Genomic DNA, 24947 nt, shown 5'->3' on the forward strand with positions numbered 1-24947 from the left:
TAAGACTCACTGGTCTATAATTTCCTGGGCTATCTCTACTCCCTTTCTTGAATAAGGGAATAACATCTGCAACCCTCCTATCCTCCAGAACCTCTCCTGTCCTCTTTGATGAGGCAAAGATCATTGCCAGAGGCTCAGCATTCTCCTCCTTCGCTTCCAAGAGTAGCCCGGGGTACATCCCATCTGGTCCCAGTGACTTATCCAACTTGATGCTTTCCAAAAGCTCCAGCGCATTCTCTCTCTTAATATCTACATGCTGAAGCTTTTCAGTCCGCTGCAAGTCATCCCTACAATTGCCAAGATCCTTTTCTGTAGTGAATACTGAAGCAAAGCATTCATTAAGTACCTCTGCCATCTCCTCCAGTTCCATACACACTTTTCCACTATCACACTTGATTTGTCCTATTCTCTCATGTCTTATCCTCTTGCTCTTCACATACTTGTAGAATGCCTTGGGGTTTTCCTTAATCCTGTCCGCCAAAGGCCTTCTCATGGCCCCTTCTGGCTCTCCTAATTTCATTCTTAAACTCCTTCCTGCAAGCCTTATAGATTCATATCATTACCTAGTTTTTTGAACCTTTTGTAAGCTCTTCTTGACTAGATTTACAACAGCTTTTCTGCACCACAGATCTTGTACTTTACCATCTTTTCCATGTCTCATTGGAAGGTACCTACTCAGAATCCCCTGAACATTTGCTACATTTCTTCGGTATGTTTCCCTGAGAACATCTGTTTCCAACTTATGCTTTCAAGTTCCTGCCTGATAGCCTCATAGTTCCCCTTACTCCAATTAAACGTTTCCCTAACTTGTCTATTCCTATCCCTCTCCAATGCTATGGTAAAGGAGATGGAATTCTGATCACTATCTCCAAAATGCTCTCCCACTGAGAGACCTGACACCTGACCAGGTTCATTTCCCAATACCACATCAAGTACAGCCTCGCCTCTTGTAGGCTTATCTACATATTGTGTCAAGAAACCTTCCTGAACACACCTAACAAACTCTACCCCATCTAAACCCTTCACTCTAGGGAGATGCCAATCAATATTTGGGAAATTAAAATCTCCCACCACAACAACCCTGTTATTATTACTCCTTTCCAGAATCTGTCTCCCTATCTGCTCCTTGATGTCACTGTTATTATTTGGTGGTCTATAAAAACCACCCGGTAGAGTTACTGACCCCTTCCTATTCCTAACTTCCACCCACAGAGACTCCGTAGACAACCCCCCCATGACTTCCTCCTTTTCTGCAGCCATGACACTATCTCTGATCAACAGTGCCATGCCCCCACCTCTTTTGCCTGCCTCCCTATCCTTTCTGAAACACCTAAAGCCTGGCACTTGAAGTAGCCATTCCTGCCCCTGCACCATCCAAGTCTCTGTAATGGCCACAACATCATAGCTCCAAGTGCTGATCCATGCTCTAAGCTCATCCGCTATAGTCATGATACTCCTCGCATTAAAATAGATACAGCTCAGACCATCGGACTGAGTGTGTCCCTTCTCTATCACCTGCCTTTCCTCCCTTTTGCACTGTCTCCAAACTTTCTCTATTCGTGAGCCAACCTTCCTTTCCTCCATCACTCCCATTCAGTTCCCACCCCCAAGCAATTCTTGTTTAAACTCTCCCCAATAGCCTTAGCAAACCTTCTCACCAGGATATCGGTCCCCCTTGGATTCAAGTGCATTTTAAGTACTTATAAACAAAGCTTGCTGATGCATCTATTACATCCCACCTTGATTGGTGATGTTTTATTGAAATGTTATTTCCTTTTTCATGATGATTCTAATTCCCATTCCCTCCCACCTCTCTCCACTATGGGAACCTCTTTGCTCCTTACCTTGCTCACTCAAAAATCAGCACAGAATTACTTGTTTCTTTCCCAAATGAAATTTGTTGAATTTTTTGAGGAGGTTTAAGTGTGGATTAAAACAGCCATTGTTTTCCCCTGCTTTAGAAGGAAGAGTTAGAGATGGCGAGAATCTAGAAAAGTCAAGTCTGACTTTATTTACTTTGTGATCCCACTCAGCCTGGGTGAGTGTTCTGTGCCTTAGAAGTTATACTATACCACTCGTACAAATGGTAATGATGTAGTATTTTGTTCCTCTTCTATCATAATTAAGTGTTGGATTTTTTTAGTAAGATATAATGCTGACGAGGGTAAATGATCTGCAGTGGCAAGTATTGATAGAAATAATTCTCACATCAAAAAAAAATCCCCATGGTATAGAAAACTTGGTGCTGATATTTAATGGAATCTCCAAAATAGCAATCACTTGTAGTACAGTAATACTTTACATATGCCTGAGGCTTAACTGCATTCTTCTATAATCCTGTCCTTTGCCTGTTGTAAACCTTCATGTACTCTTAAGGAAAACAATTTTTTAAAATGGAAATTAAATCAAATTCAAAAGTGTCAGGGCAGAAATGAGTGTTGTTGCATTTACTAAGGAGAAGGTATTTGGGAAGCTTCAAAGGTGTGAAGTCACTTGGACCCTGATGGACTATGCCCCAGGGTTCTGAAAGAGGTAGCTGAAGAGATTGTGGAGTCATTAGAAGAGATCTTTCAAGAATCACTAGATTCTGGAATGGTTCCAAATGACTAGAAAATTGCAAATGTCACTCCACTCTTTAACATGAGAGGGAGGAAGAACAAAGGAAATTATAAGCCAGTTAGTCTGACCTCAGTGGTTGGGAAGGCTTTGGAGTCACTTGTTAAGGATGTGACTTTGGGGTAGGTTTGCCTTCCTTACTACTGACTAAACCCGACTTGCGAATTTCCTCCCTGATTAGAAAACAGTCTAGGCCTTTATTTTTTTATCTCAGGGCTCTGAAAGAGGTGGCTGAAGAGACTGAGTATGCATTAGTAGTGATCTTTCCACTCCAAATCTGATATGATGCCAAAAAGCATTGCAAACATTTTTTTCCTGAAACTTTGTACAATTGTATCTTCTGTATCTAACCATTGTTGGTAATACATACACACAACGCACCTACATGAACTATGAGGAAGAAAGTTAGAACTTACCTACCATCCAGTAAAAGTTTCAAACTTGCAGCTGTTATGAGATACGTTTCCCTCTCAGTTACTTAGATCAACAACATTAATGTTACCTTCAAAACCAGAGTTAATATTGTCTCCTTACCTGCTGGGTTCACATTTCAAGTAGAAAAGCCCTACAAAATACAGAATCCTCTAGCCATATATCAAATGTTATGGCATAGAACTACCTTGTAAACCATGGATTGCTGCTGTCAAAACTGTCAAGAGTTCTAATATTTTTGAATGTCACTTGTATCAAGTTCAAAAGCAGAAACACTGGTCACATTATTTATGTACTTCAAGCTGCAAATCTGGGCATTTTACCTGTTTTAGAGGATGAAGTGATCCGATTGTTTTCCATCCGCTGAATTTATTCCAGTTGGTTATTTCAGAACATTGTAAAACCAATTGCTTTCCTTTAAAGTTGGCATGTTCATAGACTATCCATCTAATTAGATATAAACAGTATAGTGTGAAGGATTGTGAAATGGCAGCTGAACTTTGAGTATATATGTTCTTATGAAGTACAGTATTACACACACTTCTAATAACTTTCTTTGAACATGATAATGCATGAGGAGATCGTGAGAGGGAGGAACGATGGGGAGCAGAGGAGGGGTCAAGCGGCAGGGCCAGGGATAAGATATTGGATACTGGTGATATCAGTAGGTTTTTACATCTGTAGGTTGTTTTGGAAAGGTGACTGAGTGCCCTAAAGGCCTATCATTAGTTGGGGTTGGGGGACAGAGGTCAAAGAATTTAAGCAGAGGTTGGAAGGTTTGAGGTACATAGATTATTGGCCCATTGTTATAATACACCAGTGAAGGTTTCACAGTAGATATAGTCCAACAGATTCCTGCTGTAATCTTTCCATTTGCATGTTAGAAGAAGTTAATTTTGTAATCACATTAATCTTGTGCAATAATAGCATTTAGTTAGTAGTGCCACTCCTTAAATCAAATGCAAGCTAATTCCAGTTTATTGTATCAATATTTAATATCAATATTTCCTGTCTACTTTTAAAAATCCTTATTTGATAATTGGATTAAAAATTGAGTTAACACAAAATAGCTACTGAGCAGAAAACATTACATTTTACAGTGAATGGTGTTTTTACTGACTTGTGGAATGAAAGTGATGTTGTCAAAACCATCATAGCAGTCCCTGAGAATCAGGCAGATAAACAGAAGTGTTTCTGTGGTTCCGCATTACTTCAGTAAATAAATAGATGTTTTTAACTTATTATACCACAGGAGGCCACTCAGTCCATTGACTCCATGGCCGGCTCTAACAGCAATCCCAAAAATCATATACCCTCTTCTTACTTTCCTGTCAACTCTTTAGTCATCTGTCAACACTAGTATTTACCAACACACCAAAATACTAGTACATCTTTGGGAATATGAGAGTGAACCTGAGGCAACTTCACAGACAGCAAAGAGCTCAGGATTGAACCAGAGTTGCTGGAGCTGTAGAGAAGCTGTGGTGGCTGACAAAACAAAAAAAAATATTTAGGCCTAGCATCAGTTTATGTTTCCTTTTACCTACCATAAATAATATTTTAAAAACGCAGTTTTTGACTCTCTATTAAGCTTCCATTGGTTTACCATAATACCTTGTAACTTCCAAATCATTCTGCTCACCTGCAAAGATGCACCTCAACCAGAATCAACTATTTTCTATGGACTTCATCCTTAGAACAGGATTAATATACCTTCTAATTATCTGAAACATATTCAATAGATTGCCTACTCACGTTCCACCGTTCACCTTTACTGAGTTCGGATATGGATAAAATCCCATCTTCTGCAAGCCACTGGCACCTTCTGTAAGAATCAGTTCCTGACCTCCAAATGAATCAAGGCTATATAAACCAATAGAAGGTATGGAAAAATCCTAAAACAAATAATAGGCTCACACTGAGTTGGTTTTACTGGAAATATACAGGTATATAAGATGAAAAGAAAACAGTTTACCACTAAAAGCTGTTTTTTTACTATGATACTGTGTGTAAGTTGTAAGGTAATTACATCTAATACAACCATGTATTAATATAGAACCTCAACAACTTCTTTCATTAAACAGGCAATGTTTAATTTTTTGTTGGAGCTTTGCATATTATTCTTGCTGGTCATTTTAATCTGAGTTTGCTTCCTTAGAACATGGGCGCCATTGTGGCATAGTGGTTAGTGCGATGCTATTACAGCTCAGGGTATCGGAGTTCGGCGTTCAATTCCGGCAAACTCTGTACCTCCTCCCTGTGGAATATGTGGGTTTTCCCCAGGCATTCTAGTTTCCTCCCACAGTTCAAAGATGTACTGGGTAGGTTAATTGGTCATTGTAAATTGCCCAGTGATTAGGTTAGGGTTAAATTGGGGTTGCTGGCTGGTGTGGCTCAACAGGCCAGAGCGCCTGTTCCGCAGTGCATTGCTAAATAAATCAAATAAAACACATTTCATCAAAGTTGCTGGTGAACATAGCAGGCCAGGCTGCGTTCACCAGCAACTTTGATGTGTGTTGCTTGAATTTCCAGCATCCGCAGAATTCCTGTTGTTTGCGTTTTTAAAAAAACACATTTCATCTACATTAAAGGAATTTTTGAAATGTATCTTGTGCGTCCTCAAATGTGTGTGTGTGTGTTGATTGTTATTCTTGACAACATGAAACTAATCATTTTCAAAGTGATGAAAGAAGTATTGAGTAGAACCATGTTTCTGTAAGAAATGGGTCAGTTCACTTGGATTAAGTTCCCCTTTGTATTCATTGCCATTATCATTGACGTATTCCTCACTAATATGTGGGTACATAAATACATAGAAACACCATCATCTCCAGCTGCTGCATTTTCATTTGGAGTATTTTAATTTTCAAAGTCAATATTCTGAAACTTACTCAGCTAAAAGCTGTAAGGGATTCATTTACCGTGCATGTTGTAATGACTCAAGAAGAAATTGGCCCAGGTTAACATTCACAGTTTAACCAGGAATGAACAGTAAATACTTCACCCACTAGCAATATCATCATTAAAAACATATTGTCTCATGAGACTGCTTTTAACAGTGAGCCACCCAGCATTACAGGAGGAGCAATGCATCTTGTTTAAAGGTGTGGAATAGCCTATCTGTATTCCTTTTCTCTTTATTTACCTATAGTTGCATCTCATGTGAAAGTTCCAGTACTTTAGCACATCCATGGCTCATCATGCTTTCATTTACAACAACCAAGTTTGAGGCCATTGAATGGTGTTTGGTATTCTTCCTGCCTTTTACTGGTCAATAAGTACCCTCAATCTTAAACCATCTCCTGCCATTTAAAGATTTTCACCTTCCTTCCACTCTCATGCAAGTGCGCTTTTGCTTTGGGATCTGTAAATAATAGTATCTAAACAGCAATTCCTCATCTACCTAACAGAACACTAATAAACAATTATAATCATTTTAAATCCTGATATATCTGTACAATTCAAAAAGAAGATATTGGTTGCTTCGCAGAATTGTTGCCAGTTACTTAAGCAGTGAATGCAAATAAACATTAATATTTTTCCTGGTGTTTTTTAAAATCTTCGAATACAGTTCTGACGTACATCAGTCTATGCATTAATCTATGGTCTTTTGGAAACTATCTGGAATTTTTTTCCCCTTTGTAGTATACTATGACACCTTCTTGCCAAGGTATTTAAACAAGGAAGCAGAGGCTTTGGAGGAAAAAGGGTCCATACATTATCAAAGCTGATGACAGAAGGAAAATGGAAGGGAAATTGAAAAAGATAAAGGAAGCCTAGAATTAGTTTCCAAAATAATTTTATGGAAAATAACAGATGAACAAGTCATTGCAGAACTGGCTGTGGAGAGTCAGTCTGGTTGTAAAGCACAGGCATTGATTTATAGCATTGAAAATGACAAAATTAACTTACAGATATGATGGGTTTAAGAGATCTGATTGATTTGCCCGACAGGCATCCTAGGGAATCAAGGTCTGGGTAGTGGCCTTCCTCTAACACATACTGACAGCCACCATAATCCTTCTCATCATACAGTACCCAGCTGGAGAGGTGAGAATGAAAACAAAGTTAATGACTTTTGCATATCATATTTTCAGTATACTGTTGTATATTATAAAAATAATTCCCCCCTGAAGGCCTTACCTATTTTATCCTATTTATCCTCTTAACATTGACAAGTAGATAGAAAAGTCCTGAAGTGAATCTATTTTATTATGGTAAACAGCAACAGGAGCCAGTACTTGTTAATAATAAATGATGTTGCTCCTGAGCAGAGCAAACATTGCATTGACCATGCACTGTCAGGAAAGAAATTACTTTAGAATATCTGCTTGGACAGATATCTAATTTTAAAGGTTAAAATGGACATAAAAGATTGATAAATTTGCATATGGCCCCATGCTTCACTTTGCAATAATAGTGGATTCCGGTTAATTGAGACACATCAGGACCAGTACATTTTGGCCCAATTAAGCAGCCGCACCCAATTAACTTAAGTTTCATAGGAATAGTTAAAAAGATAAACCGTAACAAATTATGTACCTAAATGAAACACAGAAAAAATTAGAACACTAACAATACTACTATAGTACTATAAGACTGTTCTTAATACTTATCAATGGAGGAATTCATCTGCATCATATTTTTTTGACTGTAAGTGAACAAAATCAGCGCAGGCACCTGGTGCCGATAATGAACTGCCTTCATACAGTGCTGTCGTCAATTGCATCCTCTGAATCCTCATTTTCATTGTAGCATTCAAGATGATCATCAATACTTTCAAATTCTTCACATGTCCTAAATAGTTGAAGTAGTGAAATAGTTTCATTTTCACTCCTGGCCGTTTCACTGCTGTTAGTGTTCTAATTTTCTGGCCGTTTCTGGCATCTCCAAGCCTCAATGCTTGAAGCTTCAGTGAGTAAAACTGTCTTACTGGTTATTTCTCACCAACTATTAGTGACAAAAATCACTGCTTTTTGAAGACAAACATGCACAACTGACACTATTTAAAACTGTGCACTTGAAGTACAGTTTAGTGTCCAATGGCTAATGAAGTGCACATACCTGATGCTAGGTAGAAACGATTTGGCAACAGTCTTCTGTCCCAATTAAGCGGCACAGTGTACCAAATAAATGAAGGCAATCAATTAGCTTTCGTTCTTCAAGAGTTGTCCCAAATAAGTGGCTGCCCTGATGAACTGATGGCCCAATTAACCAGAATCCACTGTATGTACTTACTTGTATTCAAATCAACCTTACCATCCATGAAGAACCTTAAATGAATTTGGTTGTAAAGGTAGTAAACTGGGCAACTCTGATACAAATTCAGCGCTTTCTCCTTCAAAGTCAATTCCGTTGTATGCCCGGATCTGTAACAGAGATGTAAAACAATAGTTTTCCAAAATATTTTTCAAAGGGACTTTTCTCTGTAATTCTTATCCAGATGTCACTGCTAGCATTTTGCTATCAGTGGTATTTAGTTGTTCAGCTCTCATACAGTTATACTGCAGAGACTACAAGATTTCTAACCAGTAAATACAAACTTACTTTTGTACACAAATTGAGAAACAGAAAGTAAAAGCAGAACCGAATATAGAACATAGAACAGTACAGGCCCTTGAGCCCACAGTGTTGTGTTGCCCTTAACCTGCTCTGAAATCAAGCTAACTCTTCCCTCTCACATAGCCCTCTATTTTTCATTCATTTCTGTGCCTACCTAAGGGCCTCTAAAATGTCCTTAATGTATCTACCTCTGCAACTACTCCTGGCAGCACGTTCCACACAATTTACAACTCTCTGTGTGTAAAAAAAAATACCTCTAACAACCCCCTATACTTCCCGCCAAACACCTGTAAGTATGACATTTCCTTGAATTAGCCATTTCCACCCTGGGAAATTGTCTCTTTATCTATGTCTCTTATCATCTTGTAACCTCTATCTCATTCTCCTTCATTCCAAAGAGAAAAGGCCTAGCTCACTCTGCCTGTCTTCATAAGACATGTCCTCTAGTCCAGGCAGCATCTTGGTAAATCTCCTCTGTATTCTCTCTAAAGGTTCAACATCCTTCCTATACTAAGGCAACCAAAACTGAACACTATATTACAAGCAACAAACAACAGGAATTCTGCAGATGCTGGAAATTCAAGCAACACACATCAAAGTTGCTGGTGAACGCAGCAGGCTAGGCAGCATCTGTAGGAAGAGGTGCAGTCGACGTTTCAGGCCGAGACCCTTCGGCCTGAAACGTCGACTGCACCTCTTCTTTACAGATGCTGCCTGGCCTGCTGCGTTCACCAGCAACTTTGATGTGTGTTACTATATTACAAGTGTAGCCTGACCAGGGTTTCATAGAGCTGCAACATTACCCCGCTGCCCTTGAACTCAGTCCCCTGACTAATGAAGGCCAACACACCATGCACCACCTTAACCACCCTATCAACTTGCATGGCAGCTTTGAGCGATCTGTGAATGTGGACCCTGAAGATCCCTCTGTCTCTCCACACTGCTGAGAATCCTGCCATTAACCATGCCTTCAAAAATGGACCTTTCAAAATGAATTAGTTCAATTTATATGTGTAAGCATAAATTCTCAAGGCCCGAATAGTTCTCCAGCAGTGATTGTTACTTACTAAGCCTTCCAAGCTCACTCTGATTGCACTAACTTCTTCATTGGTCATCTGTGCACAACCATTTAATGAAGATTACGACAGCAATCTTGCTATTTTGATACTGTACTAGATCATTGAATTAATTTTGGGTCACACTCTAATTGCTGCCTTTATTCTCAGATGGACATTTCTAGAGTCTTTAATGTATTGTTTCAGAGGAGCTCTTAGCATACTTAAAATAGATGGGCTTAACCTTGGTCTTCAAAGACTAAGAACATCACAAAGTTAAGGTGTTTGTTGTTTATCAAAAGAGTACTAGACTCAAAAATGTACAATGGTGAAGCAATGTTAAATAGGAATCTAGAATCAATCAGATTACTTCAATAGCAGTAATTTTCTTCAATAAATATGACTGATAGAACATTGAACAGTATAGCACAATACAGACCCTTCAGCTCATAATGTGCTGACCTTTTAACCTACTCCATAATGATAGGAGTCTCTTTCCATTCAGCTTAGTTGGCCACTTTCTTGTACAATACGTATATCAGAACATTTATACATGTATAAAAGAGCAAAAGCAACAAATAATTTATCAAAAATATGAATTTTCTGGATAGGATCATATATATCTTAGAAAACAAATCAGTGAAGTGTTGTAAACCTTTATCACTGCATCATCCTGCAATTCAGGGAAGCATGTTCAAAATAGATCTGGATGCAGCACAAATAAAAGATACCAATATAAATTAGCAACAGAGGACTAGAGCGCATTCTAATCAGCAACTTTGAGATTCCTACAACAAGGAAGGCAGAATTGTGCTGCTTCCACGAAGGAGGAGAGTGTTGAAGGGAACAATTTCCTGGTGCCTTTACCAACAACTTATCATTATACACAAAAGAACACTGCCACAACACATTTAGAAATTCCTTAATTAATGTACACTCAGTGGCCACTTTATTAGGTACATCTGAACAGCTGCACGCTAATGCAAATTTCTAATTAGCCAATCATGTAACAGCAACTCAATGCATAAAAACATGCAGACATGGTCAAGAGGTTCAGTTATTGTTAAGACAAAACATCAGAAAGAGGAAGAAATATATTCTAAGTGGTTTTGACTGTGGACTGATAGTGCTAGACAGGGTGTTTGAGTATCTCAGAAACTGCTGATCTCCTGGGATTTTCATGCACAACGGTCTGTGGAGTTTACAAAGAATGGTGTGGAAGTCCAAACACATCCAGTGAGCAGCAGTTCTGTGGGCAACAATGCCTTGTAATGAGAGAGGTCAGTGAAAAAAAGGGCAGATGGGTTCAAGCTGACAGGAAGGCATGTTAGCTGAAATAACCACCCAGTGCCACAGTGGTATGCAAGAAAGTATCTCTGAGTGTACAACATCGAACCTTGAAGTGGATTGGCTTAAGCAACAGAAGACCATGAACATACAGAAATACACTTGGAGGCCAGCCACTTTATTAGCAATCTCCTGTACCTGATAAAGTGGCCACTGTGTGTATATTTTGTTGATGCCCATCAACACATCATTTGGAATTGAGCAGAACAGAAGGGGGTCTTACCGCCTTTCAAAAGAATAGTGCCAGCAACTGCAAAATTAAATCATGTTTGTGAAAAAATCTTAATTCTGCAATATAATGTGACATATTTTACCTGAAATAGTGCTTCATTCCCTCCGACAGGTTCCTGTAATATAATTTCATAGAGTATTTGTTCAGTCAAACTAGAAGAGTTGATTATCATTTCAATAAAACACTGTTTTAAACGTTGATGAGTCAATTATGATGAAAATGGTTCAGTTTTAAAAACAGATTTTAAATTCAGAAATAGATATCAGATATTTAATTATTATGACTTTTATGTATTTATATAATCAAAAATTTATATTTAATAATACAAGATTATTGTATATAGCATTTTATCATTATAAAATAAAAAACTGAAAATAAATGTTAAGAAATACAATTTTGTCCCCATTGGAAAGCAATAAATTTTGTCTTTAGTTTATTTCTCCAATAAATTTTTATGTCTGAAATGGAAACTGCCCATGTCAATTTATCTGTGGGCAATGTTGAGTAAACATAGAAAGTTACCACAAGCATCTTCTGATGCCTAAAGACTTCAATAATGTTGCCTTATTCTACAAGATCTCTATAAGGTTGGCTTATTTCTGAATTTGATGGCTCCTCTATGCCTACGTAGATCGACCAGTAGATCAGCCCCGGTTCTATGTTCTAACTATTCTAGGTAAAGAGATTTATCCTGAGTTCTTTAAAGTCATCAGTTTTATGCCCAGTTGTTCTGGTGTCACCTATGGGTAGAAACATCTCCATATATATATAAATGTCAAACTTTCTTGTAACTTAAAAAAATAATACAAGACATTGTTCTGTCTTCCCATTTCTTGAGAATGGAGTTTCAGCCTGCTTATTTGTCTACATTTATAGAACTAAGAGATTATGCCGGATTTCCTGAACTTCCTTTGCATATATGATGGCATTTTTCTTGAAGAATTTCATCAATCATGACTAACCAGGCAACTATTCATTTTTTGACTACCAGAAATAAGTTACCAGTTGTATCGGGTGAATAGATTTAATTGGCTTGTCCGATCCTCCCCAGCTGGTGTGGTTTCTATACACTCCTTTCTCTAGGATATACTGCTCTCCAGAATAATGTTCTTCATGATAGGCCACCCACCTAACATAACGAAACATTATAAGTTATCATTCATCATGAAACATCATTTACAGTACAATATTTAATGCCAGAAGAATTGAATATGTACATACACTCCACTATTGACTTTAATTGACCGAGTTACGGTTGTGTATCCGCTACTTTCCAGGTTTGGAACTGCGCTATTGAGAACGATGCTTTTGCCATTCTTTAGGTCTACTTCTTCAAATAAAGTGATTTCAGGCTTCATATAGTCCTAGTTTAAAAACAGATAGTTAAAATATTGATAGGTGTCAGCAATAACAGGTCAACAGCAGATGCCATTTCATTGGCTCTTCACTAAACCCTGGAACACCTGGACAGGTGCATACATCAAGATGCTCTTCAATGACTACAGCTCAGCATTCAATACATCATCCCTTCAAGACTAATCTATAAGCTCCAAGACCTAGATATCAATACCTCCCTGTGCAACTGGATCCTCATTTTCCTCACTTGTAGACCCCAGTCAGTTCAGATTGGCAACAAAATCTCATCCACAGTCTCCATCAGCACAGGTGTACCATAAGGCTGTGTACTTAGCCCCCTGCTCTACTTGCTTTATACTTATGATGTGAGGCTAAGCACTGCTCCAAAGCCACGTTTAAGTTAGCTGACAACACTGCTGTCATTGGCCAAATCAAAGGTGGTGATGATTTAGCATATAGGAGGGATATTGAAAATCTGGCTTAGTGTTACCACAACAACAATGTCTCATTCAATATCATTAAGACCAATGAGCTGATTATTGACCACAAGAGGAGGAAAGCGGAGATCCTCGAGCCTTCATCAGGGGATCAGGGGTGAAGTGGGTCAGCAGCTTTAAATTCCTCAACGTTATCATTTCAGAGGATCTGTTCTGGGTCCAGCACGAAAGTGCCATTGCAAAGAAAGCACAGCAACACCTCTACTTTCGTAGAAGTTTACAAAGATTTGGCATGCTATCTAAAACTTTGACAAGCTTATATAGATGAGCATTGGATATTATACATACTGGTTGCATCATGGCCTAGTATGGAAACACCAATGCCCTTGAATGGAAGAACCTACAAAAAGTAGTGGATACAGCTCAGACAGTCATGGGCAAAGTACTTCCCACCACTGAGCACATCTAGAAGAAGCACTGTCACAGGATAGCAGCATTCATCATCAAGTACCCCCACCATCCAGGCCATGCTTCCTTTTCACTGGTGCCATTAGGAAGGAGGTACAAGAGCCTCAGGCCTTGCACCACCGGTTCAGGAACAGGTATTATACTTTAACCATCAGGCTCTTGAATCAATGCGGATTTCTTCGGTCAACCTCACTCTAACACTGAACTGTCCCACAACCTTTGCACATTGGTTGTTTGTCCTTCTTGTTGTGCATGGTTTTTCATTGATTCTATTGTGGGTTTTTTTTTGTATTTACTGTGAATGCCCACAAGAAAATAAATCTCAGGGTTGTATATGGTTATATATATATATATATACATACACACACACACACACACACACACACACACACACACACACACACACGCGCACACACACATACATAATTTGCTAATGAATTTACTTTGAACTTTGAATAAAGGTAACTCAAACTCATTATAGAACATGATTACTGCACAGAGTTTACTTCCTATTCTTATTGTCTCTTGAATTTTTAAGGATCTTTGATCCAATTTGGAGAGCGGAGATAATCACAGATGTCTTGAGGCCAGACTGGGTAAGGACCAAGTTCTTTTCCTAAAAGACATTACAAATTAGCTGGATGGACAGATATGTTATTATATGTTATGTTTTGCTGGGCTAGTAATCTAATGGGTTGGCTATGATTTAGAGATGCAAGCTTCAAATATCAGGAAGCCAAATGAGTAACTTAAATTCAATTTATCAAGCAAGATCTGAAATAAAAAGCTAGTAGTGTCTTAAAACATACACGATTCATAAATATACTGTTGATAAGAAAATACACCTTACCCATTTATCTGACTTCATACTCACAACAATACAATTGACTTTAAATGATTTGAGAATTAAGGCAGTATTCTCTTCACATCAATCTAATTTATGTAATTGGCAACATTCTTGAAAAAGTCCACCTAGTATGATCTTCACATTAATACTAACTGGGTATTTAAACTGAAGGAAAAATAAATTACCACTCATATTAGGTATCTAGACCACTCAATTATTTGGTAGCTATTGTAATTTGTTTACAAAAGTTTTTCTAGAATGTCCTGCTCTTCAATAGTGTTATTAATTAGTTCCTCTATCTAATCTCAACCAAAATACAATATACTTTTTTATTACAAGGGACATTTATTATTGCATCTTAAGAAAATGATGCCTTCAGTTTAGTTGGTCTGATTGTGAGAACATTTGTTATGTCATACAATTATTTTTCTATCTGGAAATAATGTTTTTTGGAAGTGACATTAAAATTGTTTTAAGTATGTGCTAAAGGTATTTCCAATTGAAAAGAATGGGTTTCCCATCCAACAGTAACTTCATCAAACATGTTTGTGAATTGTTCTGGATCTTCTTAAAAATTTCTCAACTCCCCTCCAGCAAACCTGCATTAAGAATGGAGCTGATCTTCAAAGCTATATAACTTATGGTACCTACACTCTAGAACCAAAGTAATTGAGTTGCTATACACAAATGTAGGGTGGAGATACATCTCTACCAAAGGAGATGTAAGGTGCTCCTTCCCTCCACTACCCTGCAGGTCACCCTTGAGGAAGCAGTTGCACCTGCTTAGCCCCCTGATCAGGGTCACGTGAAACCATTATGAGCAACTGGTGCATATCACAAGTCCTGGTTATGCGACCACTGACGCCAGGCAGACAATCTCTGAAGAGTATTGATAATGGCTGGGGATAATGACACTGTCCAGAAGAAGGCATGGCAAACCACTTTGGCAGAAACATTTGCCAAGAACTATCATGGTCATAAGTGCATGGAATGGGCTGCCAGCGGCGGTAGTGGAGGCAGAAATAATAGGGTCTTTTAAGAGACTCCTGAATGGATACATGGAGCTTAGAAAAATAGAGGGATATGGGTAAACCTAAGTAGTTCTAAGGTAGGGACATGTTCGGCACAGCTTTGTGGGCCGAAGGGCCTGTATTGTGCTGTAGGTTTTCTATGTTTCTACCTACGTCATATGACATGGCACATAATGATGATGATGCTGATACACAAAGGAGAAAAGTACTTGTGTAAGTTTGGAGACAATTAAGCAGATGAGAGGTGGGCTTTACACTCAATATTCATAGGACAAAGATTCAATACCAACATGCTCCCATACTACAACAAAATGGTAAGTGGGATTATTTTTAAGTGGTCACTTCATGGTTGTTAGATCAAGGGGTCTAATGAAAGTTCAATACAAGAGTCTGGAAAACACTGTATCTTGGGAAATGCCTCACAGCAAAGAAAATTTTGAAGGCTATGGAAAATTACATCATCAATGCATCAGCAGAACCTACAGTCAACTAAGGAAAGGGCTATTTGGAAATCAAGACTTTGTCTAATACAAAACTTATCAATGATCAAACAGGTAACAATGATTCCAGTCCTCTTGCTTCAAAGGCTTGATCACCTACAGAAGAAATCTCAAGGCACTAGAAAAATGCCACCAATTCTGTTTGCAGGTATATTTTAAACTGGCAACAATTTGTTTAAGGATTTTCTCATGTTTACTTAAAATTAACAATTATGTTGTGTGCCTCAGCATATTGTCATCTAATGAATCTAGCCAGCTCCTCGTCAAATAAAATGTGTGTGTGTGTGTGTGTGTGTGTGTGTGTGTGTGTGAGAGAGAGAGAGAGAGAGAGAGAGAGAATGAGAGAATTTATCCAAAGAAGAAGAAACATATTTGAACGACCAAAATCTAAAAATGATTCAGGGTATGGCTCAGACTAACTAAATTTCCAAGTCAGGGTGAAGTGTAGCATCAGTACAGAAAAAGAGAGCTAAAGAGAAGAAAACATTTTGGTATTCATTTAATTCACTCAAACCATTTGAAATAATCATAACTCACAGCTAAAATATAGCGCAGTGATTGTACTGTACTGTCAAATCCACCCCATGCCTGCCAGTCCTCATACTCTCCTTCCTCCAGCAGGTACTGATGTCCTTGGTAATATTTTTTTTCGTAACAGACCCATCTGGATAGTAAAGAAAAATCAATTAAAATATTGCTTAAAACAATGTGTCAGCAGGGCTGAAATATTTGTTGAAAATCAAAATAATGCAGATGATAGTAATCTTTTTATGATATTAGTAACGTTTTGATATAGAGAGTGGTAAGTGCATGGAATGCACTTCTGCTGATTGGCTAGAGGCAGATACTTTGGGGACATTGACTGTTCGATAGGAACATGCTTGAAAGAAAAATAGAGTGCTATGTGGGAGGGAAGGGTTAGATTGATCTTGGAGTAGGTTAAAAGATTAGTACAACATTGTAGGCCAAAGGGCCTACACGGTGATGTACTGTTCCATGTTTTTAATTAGTTTAAACTAATCAGCAAAAATAAAAGAACCCTTATGAAATGAGTGATCAAATACAACATTTACACATGCTTTTGTATTGAACCACAACAATTAAATAGTTTTGTTTTACAGCAACTGAATTGCAACATAGTTAAATTTTAGTGAAGATTTCCAGTCAGTTATCATTGTTTCATTGCCTTCCATATTTAGACGACTAGTTATATTTAAAATATATAACTAGTTGTCTAATTAATGAAAATGAGATACAAACATTTCAGAGTTTCCATCAGTTAACCTAAATTATCAGATGTTGCTTATCAAAAAATGTTGTATGTTAACCTTGACAAAATTTTAATATATTATGAAGCATTCCAATATGGATTGTATCTTTCAATGGTTTGGATATGTTGAAATTTAGACCTACCCATATAGACAAAGCCCAGCTACATCTTTAAAATTCCCTGCTTCTGACTGAAGGAACTTATTACAAAATACTGAGACACACATTTGTGCTAAATTATTGCTGTGGAATTTTGAATATTTGTTTTTAGCTAAATGAGTTGGGTGAAACTCTCAATTAATATGGGCAGAAGAATGACTGTTCAACAATGCCAAAATGATGAATCAAGAACATTTTCAAACCATAAGTGTATTAAGTTTTTATTATTCTATCAAATATACAGCTATTCGGGACAGTTCCATATGACAAGCCCTAAGCTTCCTCCAGATCAGAGATTGTTCAATGATACTTCAATCAGTTATGGATATACAGATAAAACTACTTAGAAGAACTTTAAAAAACAGAAAAATAAGTCGATGAAAATCATCAAAGCATTTTTAAGTTATTCAGTTTTTAAAAAGTAACATATGCAGCACATCTGAAAACATGCTTTTTCACTAAACCTATTGATCATAACTTAGTGATACTCACAGTCCATCAATGACACGTATTGAGCCTGCTCCTCGAAAATTATCCATATTTTGGTCTGTAGTTTCATTCAAAAGACTTTTCAAATCTGGTATGTCTTTACAAATTTCCTGAAAATGCCCATTGAACATTTCTTTTTCAAATATTACAATCTAGAATAAGAGATAATTTACTACAGTTAGCATCATTTAGGAAGATAGAGTCAAGAGTAACACAAATGGCTCCTTTGTACTCTTCTTCACAATAATAAAAATCAGAAATACTACTTTACTGACAGGATCTATTTAACAAACAGTTCTTCGCTTTTTCTCTTTTTAAATTTTTTTAAATATTTTATTAAAAAAAATCTACACCCACTACCAAAATGAGCTGGTTGGAATACCTTACCATATAATATTATTATAATAATGGCTCGGATCCATACTTTAATAACAGTTCAAAGATTATGAAAATAAATCAGAAAGGGTCCCTATAACATTAGAAAATCATGTTTAGAATCAGAAATCGAACAACGAATCTTCTCTAGATCTAGGCATAACATAATATCAGATAGCCATTGAGCATGAGTGGGCGGGGTGGCCTCCTTCCATTTAAGCAAGATTGTCCTCCTGGCCATAAGAGACATAAAGGCCAATACCCGCAAATTAGATGGCTGCAATATTGTAGCACTATCCTCAATAATACCAAACATGGCAGTCAAGGGATTGGGCTTAAAACTAACATTGAAAAGTACAGAAAAAGTTTGAACTACATCTTTCCAAAATTCTTCAAGGCACGGACATGTCCAAAACATATGAATTAGTGTGGCCACTCCATTAGTACATCTATCACAGTAAGGGGAGATATCTGTGTAGAAACGAGAGAGCTTGTCTTTAGACATGTGAACTCTATGTACCACTTTGAATTGTAATAAAGAATGACGAGCACATAATGATGAAGAATTAACCAATTTTAAAATAATCTTCCAGCTCTCTTCAGATATGAAAATCTGTAAATCCTTTCCCCAGTCTCCTTTAATTTTATCTAAAGAAGCCTTTTTCAGTCCCAGCAGCAGACCGTAAATGTAAGATATAGAACCATTGTCAATGGGTTTCAGATTAAAAATTGTATCTATTATATTCTTATCTGGACTTGTAGGAAATATATGTAATTGACATCTTAAAAAATCTCTAATCTGTAAGTAACGAATAAAGTGGGTATTGGAAAGGTTAAATTTCGTTGAAAATTGCACAAAAGAAGAGAGATTCCCTCCATCAAACAAATCCTGAAATCATTTAATACCCAATCTATTCCATTCTTTAAAGGATAAATCAATTATAGATGGTTTAAAAAACAATTAGAAAAGATGGGACTCGAGAGGGAGAATCTTAATAAACCAAAATGTTTTCTAAACTGTAACCAAATCTTCAAAGTATGTTTGACCACCACATTGTCAGTTAGTTTACTTAAAGATAAAGGAAGCAAGGATCCAAGTAAAGAAATAATGGAAAATTTCATAACAGAATTGTCTTCCAAAGAGACCCATATAGGGCATTTCTCATGGTTAATGTAATATATCCAGAACATAATAATTAACTGCCCAATAATATAACCTAAAATTGGGTAAGGCAAACCCCCCATTCCATTTGGTTTTTTGAAGGTGAACTTTATTTATTCGAGGTTTTTTATTCTTCCATATATAGGAAGAAAGAATTGAATCCAAAGAGTCAAAAGAAGATTTAGGAATAAAAATAGGCACAGCTTGAAAAAGGTATATAAAATTAGATAAGATATTCATTTTAATAGAATTAATTCGGCCAATCAGTGATAAAGAGGGAGGCAACCAATTAGAAAGTGTTTTTTTAACATAATTCATTAAAGTTAAAACATTTTCCTTAAATAAATCTTTACAATTCTAAGTAATTATTACTCCTAAATACATAAATTGTTTTCTTAAAATTTTAAAAGGAAGGTTAATATCAGTTGGTATTAAATTGTTTAAGGGAAACAGTTCACTCTTATGTAAATTTAATTTATATCCTGAGAACGGACTAAAATTAGCCAGTAAATGGAACACAGATGGTAAAGAGGTTGTAACATTAGGTAGAAAAAGCAATAAGTCATCAGCATAAAGTGACACTTCGTGAATAGTACCTCTCCTTAAAATACCAGTAATCTCTTTAGACTCTCAAAAAGCCATTGCTAAGGGTTCTAATACCAAATCAAAAAGCAGAGGGCTCAAAGGACAACCTTGTCTAGTCCCACGCTGGGGTTTAAAGGGTTCTTGAAAAAAATTAGGAATATAAGGATAGTGCAATTAAAACAAACAAAAAAACCCACGCCAAATTAAAATGGAAGACATGGGTAGTACCCAGCATATGTGGAGAAACAAATTTAACATTTCTTGTAAACGATCCTTCATCAAAACTTCACCAGTTCTGATGAAAAGTTGTTAACCTGAAACATTAACTGTTTGTATGTCCATTGATGCTGCCTGCCCTGCTCTTTTTTCTCACCACTTTGTGTTTATATGTTAGATTTGCAGGATCTACAGGATTTTGATTTAAGGTAAATAACAAATTTGAGATGGCAAAGAACCAAGCAGAGATCAGTCCACTGGATTATAAAGAATATTGAAACATCTGCCTTAATACTGACCAGACTAGATTTGAGATCAATACAAATGACCTTCTCCTTATATCCAGACTTTTACCTATATTTATCTTCTGGTTTGAATTATAAGAAAAATCACTCATCCAAACTTACCGATTTTACAATAAATTTTTCATTGACTTCACTGCCACTTAATAACCAGTTTTTGTTTTCATCTGGTATCATATGTAACACCCCAATCAGACTATTAGTTGTGTTTTTGTAATACTAGTTCTAAACAAGTTTCAGTTCATTATCCTTTGAGTGTACACGTATATAACCAAACAAAAGAATGTTCCTCCAGACCACAGAGCACGCATCTATCACACACAGCAGATAACACAACATATTACCACAAATAAGTTAATACAATATAATTCAAAGTGCATGTAATGCACAAGTACCAACTTTTGTCCTTCTGTCAGAGTTCATCTTGAAGTGGTGCACTCAACTTATCTGGACTCTGGTGTTCCATGTGCTCCAAAGGATTTTGTTACCACTGTGAATTCTATTACCAAATTGAATAAAACTCAGGCACATTCAGTAATACTGTGTGTTGACCAAATTGAAAACCACTGAACAGAAATAATTTGAGCTTGTATTCAGTCCTCAGTGGCATTTATTTTATGTGTAACAGTTATGTGCACAGAATAAAAAGAAAGTACAAGGCAGCATTTGCTTTCATCTGTTTACTGTTTCAAAATCAGCAGTACTATTTGATTTTGCAAATGTGATTTAGTAATAGACTTCTGTACAGTCAGTAACATCCAAACCCATTAAACATGTCTGAAAGAACCAGAATTGATTTCTTACGCAGGGTTTTATTTGTTTCAGTAGCAATAAATGTCAAGAAGTCATTGAAACAAAACAACTTGTACTGTGATGTTCAAGTCATCTGTGTGACTAATTTTAGCATCCATGGATCCATACATACCCTAGGAGACATAGGGTGCTCCACTTTTAGTCCACCCTAAATAAAAATAAGAAAAAGTAATCTTATTTTCTTAAATAAAATAGAGTCAAGGTTGTTAATAAGTAGAGACTAAGCTGTGTAGTCTATGAAGCACATAGTATCATATTTCTGCAATTTACATTCTACTTCCAAACTATCTCTGTGCAACACAATGTGGATAATCTACCTGAGTGAGGCACAGCTGTATACCAGTGTTAGCTAATATCCAAACTCCTTTAGTTACAGAACTATTAGAAATGCACTTAACAACACACATCAAAGTTGCTGGTGAATGCAGCAGGCCAGGCAGCATCTCTAGGAAGAGGTACAGTCAACGTTTCGGGCTGAGACCCTTCGTCAGGACTAACTGAAAGAAGAGCTAGTAAGAGATTTGAAAGTGGGAGGGGGAGGGGGAGATCCAAAATGATACGAGAAGACAGGAGGGGGAGGGATGGAGCCAAGAGCTGGACAGTTGATAGGCAAAAGGGATATGAGGAGATCATGGGACGGGAGGCCTAGGGAGAAAGAAAGGGGGAGGGGGGAAGCCCAGAGGATGGGCAGGGAGTATAGTGAGAGGGACAGAGGGAGAAAAAGAAGAGAGAGAGAGAGAGAGAGAGAGAAAGAATATATATAACAATAATAAATAAATAAATAACAGATGGGGTACAAGGGGAGGTGGGGCATTAACAGAAGTTAGAGAAGTCAATGTTCATGCCATCAGGTTGGAGGCTACCCAGACGGAATACAGGTGTCCCCCGCTTTTCGAACGTTCGCTTTACGAAACCTCACTGTTACAAAAGACCTACATTAGTACCCTGTTTTCACTTTCAGAAGGTGTTTTCACTGTTATGAAGAAAGGCAGCGCATGATAAAAAATCAGCACACGAAAAAATCAGTGCGCGATAAAAGGCAGCGCGCACCCTGAGCAGCCGCTCTCCCCTGTATTCAGAACGGCATTGCTTAATCACATTGCATTGAGCAGCCGTTAGCAAGATGAGTTCTAAGGTGTTGGAAAAGCCTGAAAGAGCTCGTAAGGGTGTTACACTTCGCGTAAAACTAGATATAATTAAGCGTTTCGATCATGGTGAACGAAGCAAGGACAAAGTGAGTTTGGCTTGTGGAAGCTGACGAAGATGATGTTAAAGAGGTTTTGGCATCCCATGACCAAGTACTGATAGATGAACAGCTGATGCAATTGGAAGAAGAAAGGATAACAATTGAAACCGAATGCAGTAGCGAAAGTGAAGTTGTCCAGGAACTGAACGTAAAGCAACTGTGTGAGATTTTCGCTGCAATGATAAAGTACGACTTTAATTTTGAAAGGGTACGTAGGTTTAGGGGATATTTGCAGGATGTTTTGAGTCCTTACAAAGAACTGTGTGATAGAAAAATGCTCAGCAGTCAAACAAGCCTTCCACATCAGCCACAGCAGACGACGAACCTCGACCGTCGACAGCGAGGCAGGCAGTCATAGGAGAAGATGAGCTGGCTGCCCTGATCGATGATGAGATGACACCCCCATGTCCCACCACCCCAACCCCTGGGCCCCAGACAGATACTGTACCGATTCGCGGAGAATGCAGTAGTAGCCGGGAGGCACACAGCGCACCTTTAAGAAAAAAGCCGAAATAAACATGCTAATTAATTAGGTGCCGCCTAGCACATAATTGTCGGCCCAGATCAGTGCTGATGCAGTCGGCAATCGCCTCTGATCTGCCCCGACATTTACGTGCCGGGCAGCACCTAATTAATTAGCATGTTTATTTTGGCTTTCTTCTTAAAGATGTGCTGTGTGCCTCCCGGCTACCCCTGCATGCTTCGCGGCAATGTATCAGTTGGCGGCCTGGAGGGTGGGGGCCACTGCACCACCCCAACCTACGACAACTCAGTCTAGCACACCATCATCAGTGTGCTTGATGTTTTCCCAATTCCGGTAAGTGATACTACACTGTACATACATTATTTCTACTTTATATCGGCTGTGTATTTTTACGTGTTATTTGGTAGATTTGGCAGCTTCATAGTTTAAAGGTTACTGGAGAGTGCGTTTATGCCAACAGCGCTTGCGTGAGATTTTCTGCCGAGAGTGCTTGCGTGAGATTTTCGGTACGGAGATCTGTGCAGGCAATCGTTGTAGAGAAGTATTTCTATTTTGTATAGGCTGTGTATTTATCATATCATTCCTGCTTTTACTATATGTTACTGTTATTTTAGGTTTTGTGTGCAATTGGCATGATTTGGTAGGTTATTTTTGGGTCTGCGAACGCTCACAAAATTTTCCCATATAAATAAATGGTAATTGCTTCTTCGCTTTACGACATTTCGGCTTACGAACCGTTTCATAGGAACGCTCTACCTTCGGATGGCGGGGGAAACCTGTATAAGGTGTTGTTCCTCCAACCTGAGTGTGGCTTCATCTTGACAGTAGAGAAGGCCATGGATAGACATAGCAGAATGGGAATGGGATGTGGAATTAAAATGTGTGGCCACTGGGAGATCCTGCTTTCTCTGGCAGACAGAGAGTAGGTGTTCAGCGAAACGGTCTCCCAGTCTGCGTCGGGTCTCACCAATATATAGAAGGCCACATCGGGAGCACCGGACGCAGTATATCACCCCAGCCGATTCACAGGTGAAGTGTCGCCTCACCTGGAAGGACTGTTTGGGGCCCTGGATGGTGGTAAGGGAGGAAGTGTAAGGGCATGTGTAGCACTTGTTCCACTTACAAGGATAAGTGCCAGGAGGGAGATCAGTGGGGAGGGATGGGGGGGAACGAATGGACAAGGGAGTCACATAGGGAGTGATCCCTGCGGAAAGCAGAGAGGGAGGGGGAGGGAAAGATGTGCTTAGTGGTGGGATCCCATTGGAGGTGGCGGATGTTACGGAGAATTATATATTGGACCTGGAGGCTGGTGGGGTGGTAGTTGAGGACCAGGGGAACTCTATTCCTAGTAGGGTGGTGTGAGGATAGGGTGAGAGCAGATGTGTGTGAAATGGGAGAGATGTGTTTGAGAGCAGAGTTGATGGTGGAGGAAGGGAAGCCCCTTTCTTTAAAAAAGGAGGACATCTCCTTCGTCCTGGAATGAAAAGCCTCATCCTGAGAGCAGATGCGGGGGAGACGGAGGAATTGCGAGAAGGGAATGACATTTTTGCAAGAGACAGGGTGAGAAGAGGAATAGTCCAGATAGCTGTGAGAGTCCGTAGGCTTATAGTAGACATCAGTAGGTAAGCTGTCTCCAGAGATAGAGACAGAAAGATCGGGGAGGGAGGTGTCCGAAATGGACCAAGTAAACTTGAGGGTGGGGTGAAAGTTGGAGGTAAAGTTAATGAAGTCAACGAGCTTAGCATGCGTGCAGGTAGCAGCGCCAATGCAGTCGTCGATGTAGCAAAGGAAAAGTGGGGGACAGATACCAGTATAGGTTTGGAACATGGATTATTCCACAAAGTCAACAAAAAGGCAGGCATAGTTGGGACCCATACGGGTGCCCATGGCTACACCTTTAGTTTGGAGGAAGTGGGAGGAGCCAAAGGAGAAATTATTAAGAAATGCACTTAGCCTGTTGCTTT

General features: G+C 38.3%; 1 protein-coding gene across 1 annotated transcript in view; it reads right to left on the minus strand.

The window, feature by feature from the left end:
* LOC140198684 (uncharacterized) overlaps window positions 1-24947 on the minus strand; it is a 75999-nt gene that overhangs the window by 4686 nt on the left and 46366 nt on the right. The window contains exons 10-19 of the mRNA XM_072259704.1: window positions 21366-21401; window positions 17804-17952; window positions 16421-16547; window positions 12466-12608; window positions 12247-12373; window positions 11327-11359; window positions 8308-8417; window positions 6961-7090; window positions 4804-4943; window positions 3372-3495 (exon numbers count right to left, since the gene is read on the minus strand). Of these exons, the coding sequence (XP_072115805.1) occupies window positions 3372-3495; window positions 4804-4943; window positions 6961-7090; window positions 8308-8417; window positions 11327-11359; window positions 12247-12373; window positions 12466-12608; window positions 16421-16547; window positions 17804-17952; window positions 21366-21401 (1119 nt within the window). The remainder of the gene's footprint in view (window positions 1-3371; window positions 3496-4803; window positions 4944-6960; window positions 7091-8307; window positions 8418-11326; window positions 11360-12246; window positions 12374-12465; window positions 12609-16420; window positions 16548-17803; window positions 17953-21365; window positions 21402-24947) is intronic.

Source organism: Mobula birostris, chromosome 6 (assembly GCF_030028105.1).
Source record: "Mobula birostris isolate sMobBir1 chromosome 6, sMobBir1.hap1, whole genome shotgun sequence".
In the NCBI taxonomy this organism is placed as follows: Eukaryota; Metazoa; Chordata; class Chondrichthyes; order Myliobatiformes; family Myliobatidae; genus Mobula; species Mobula birostris.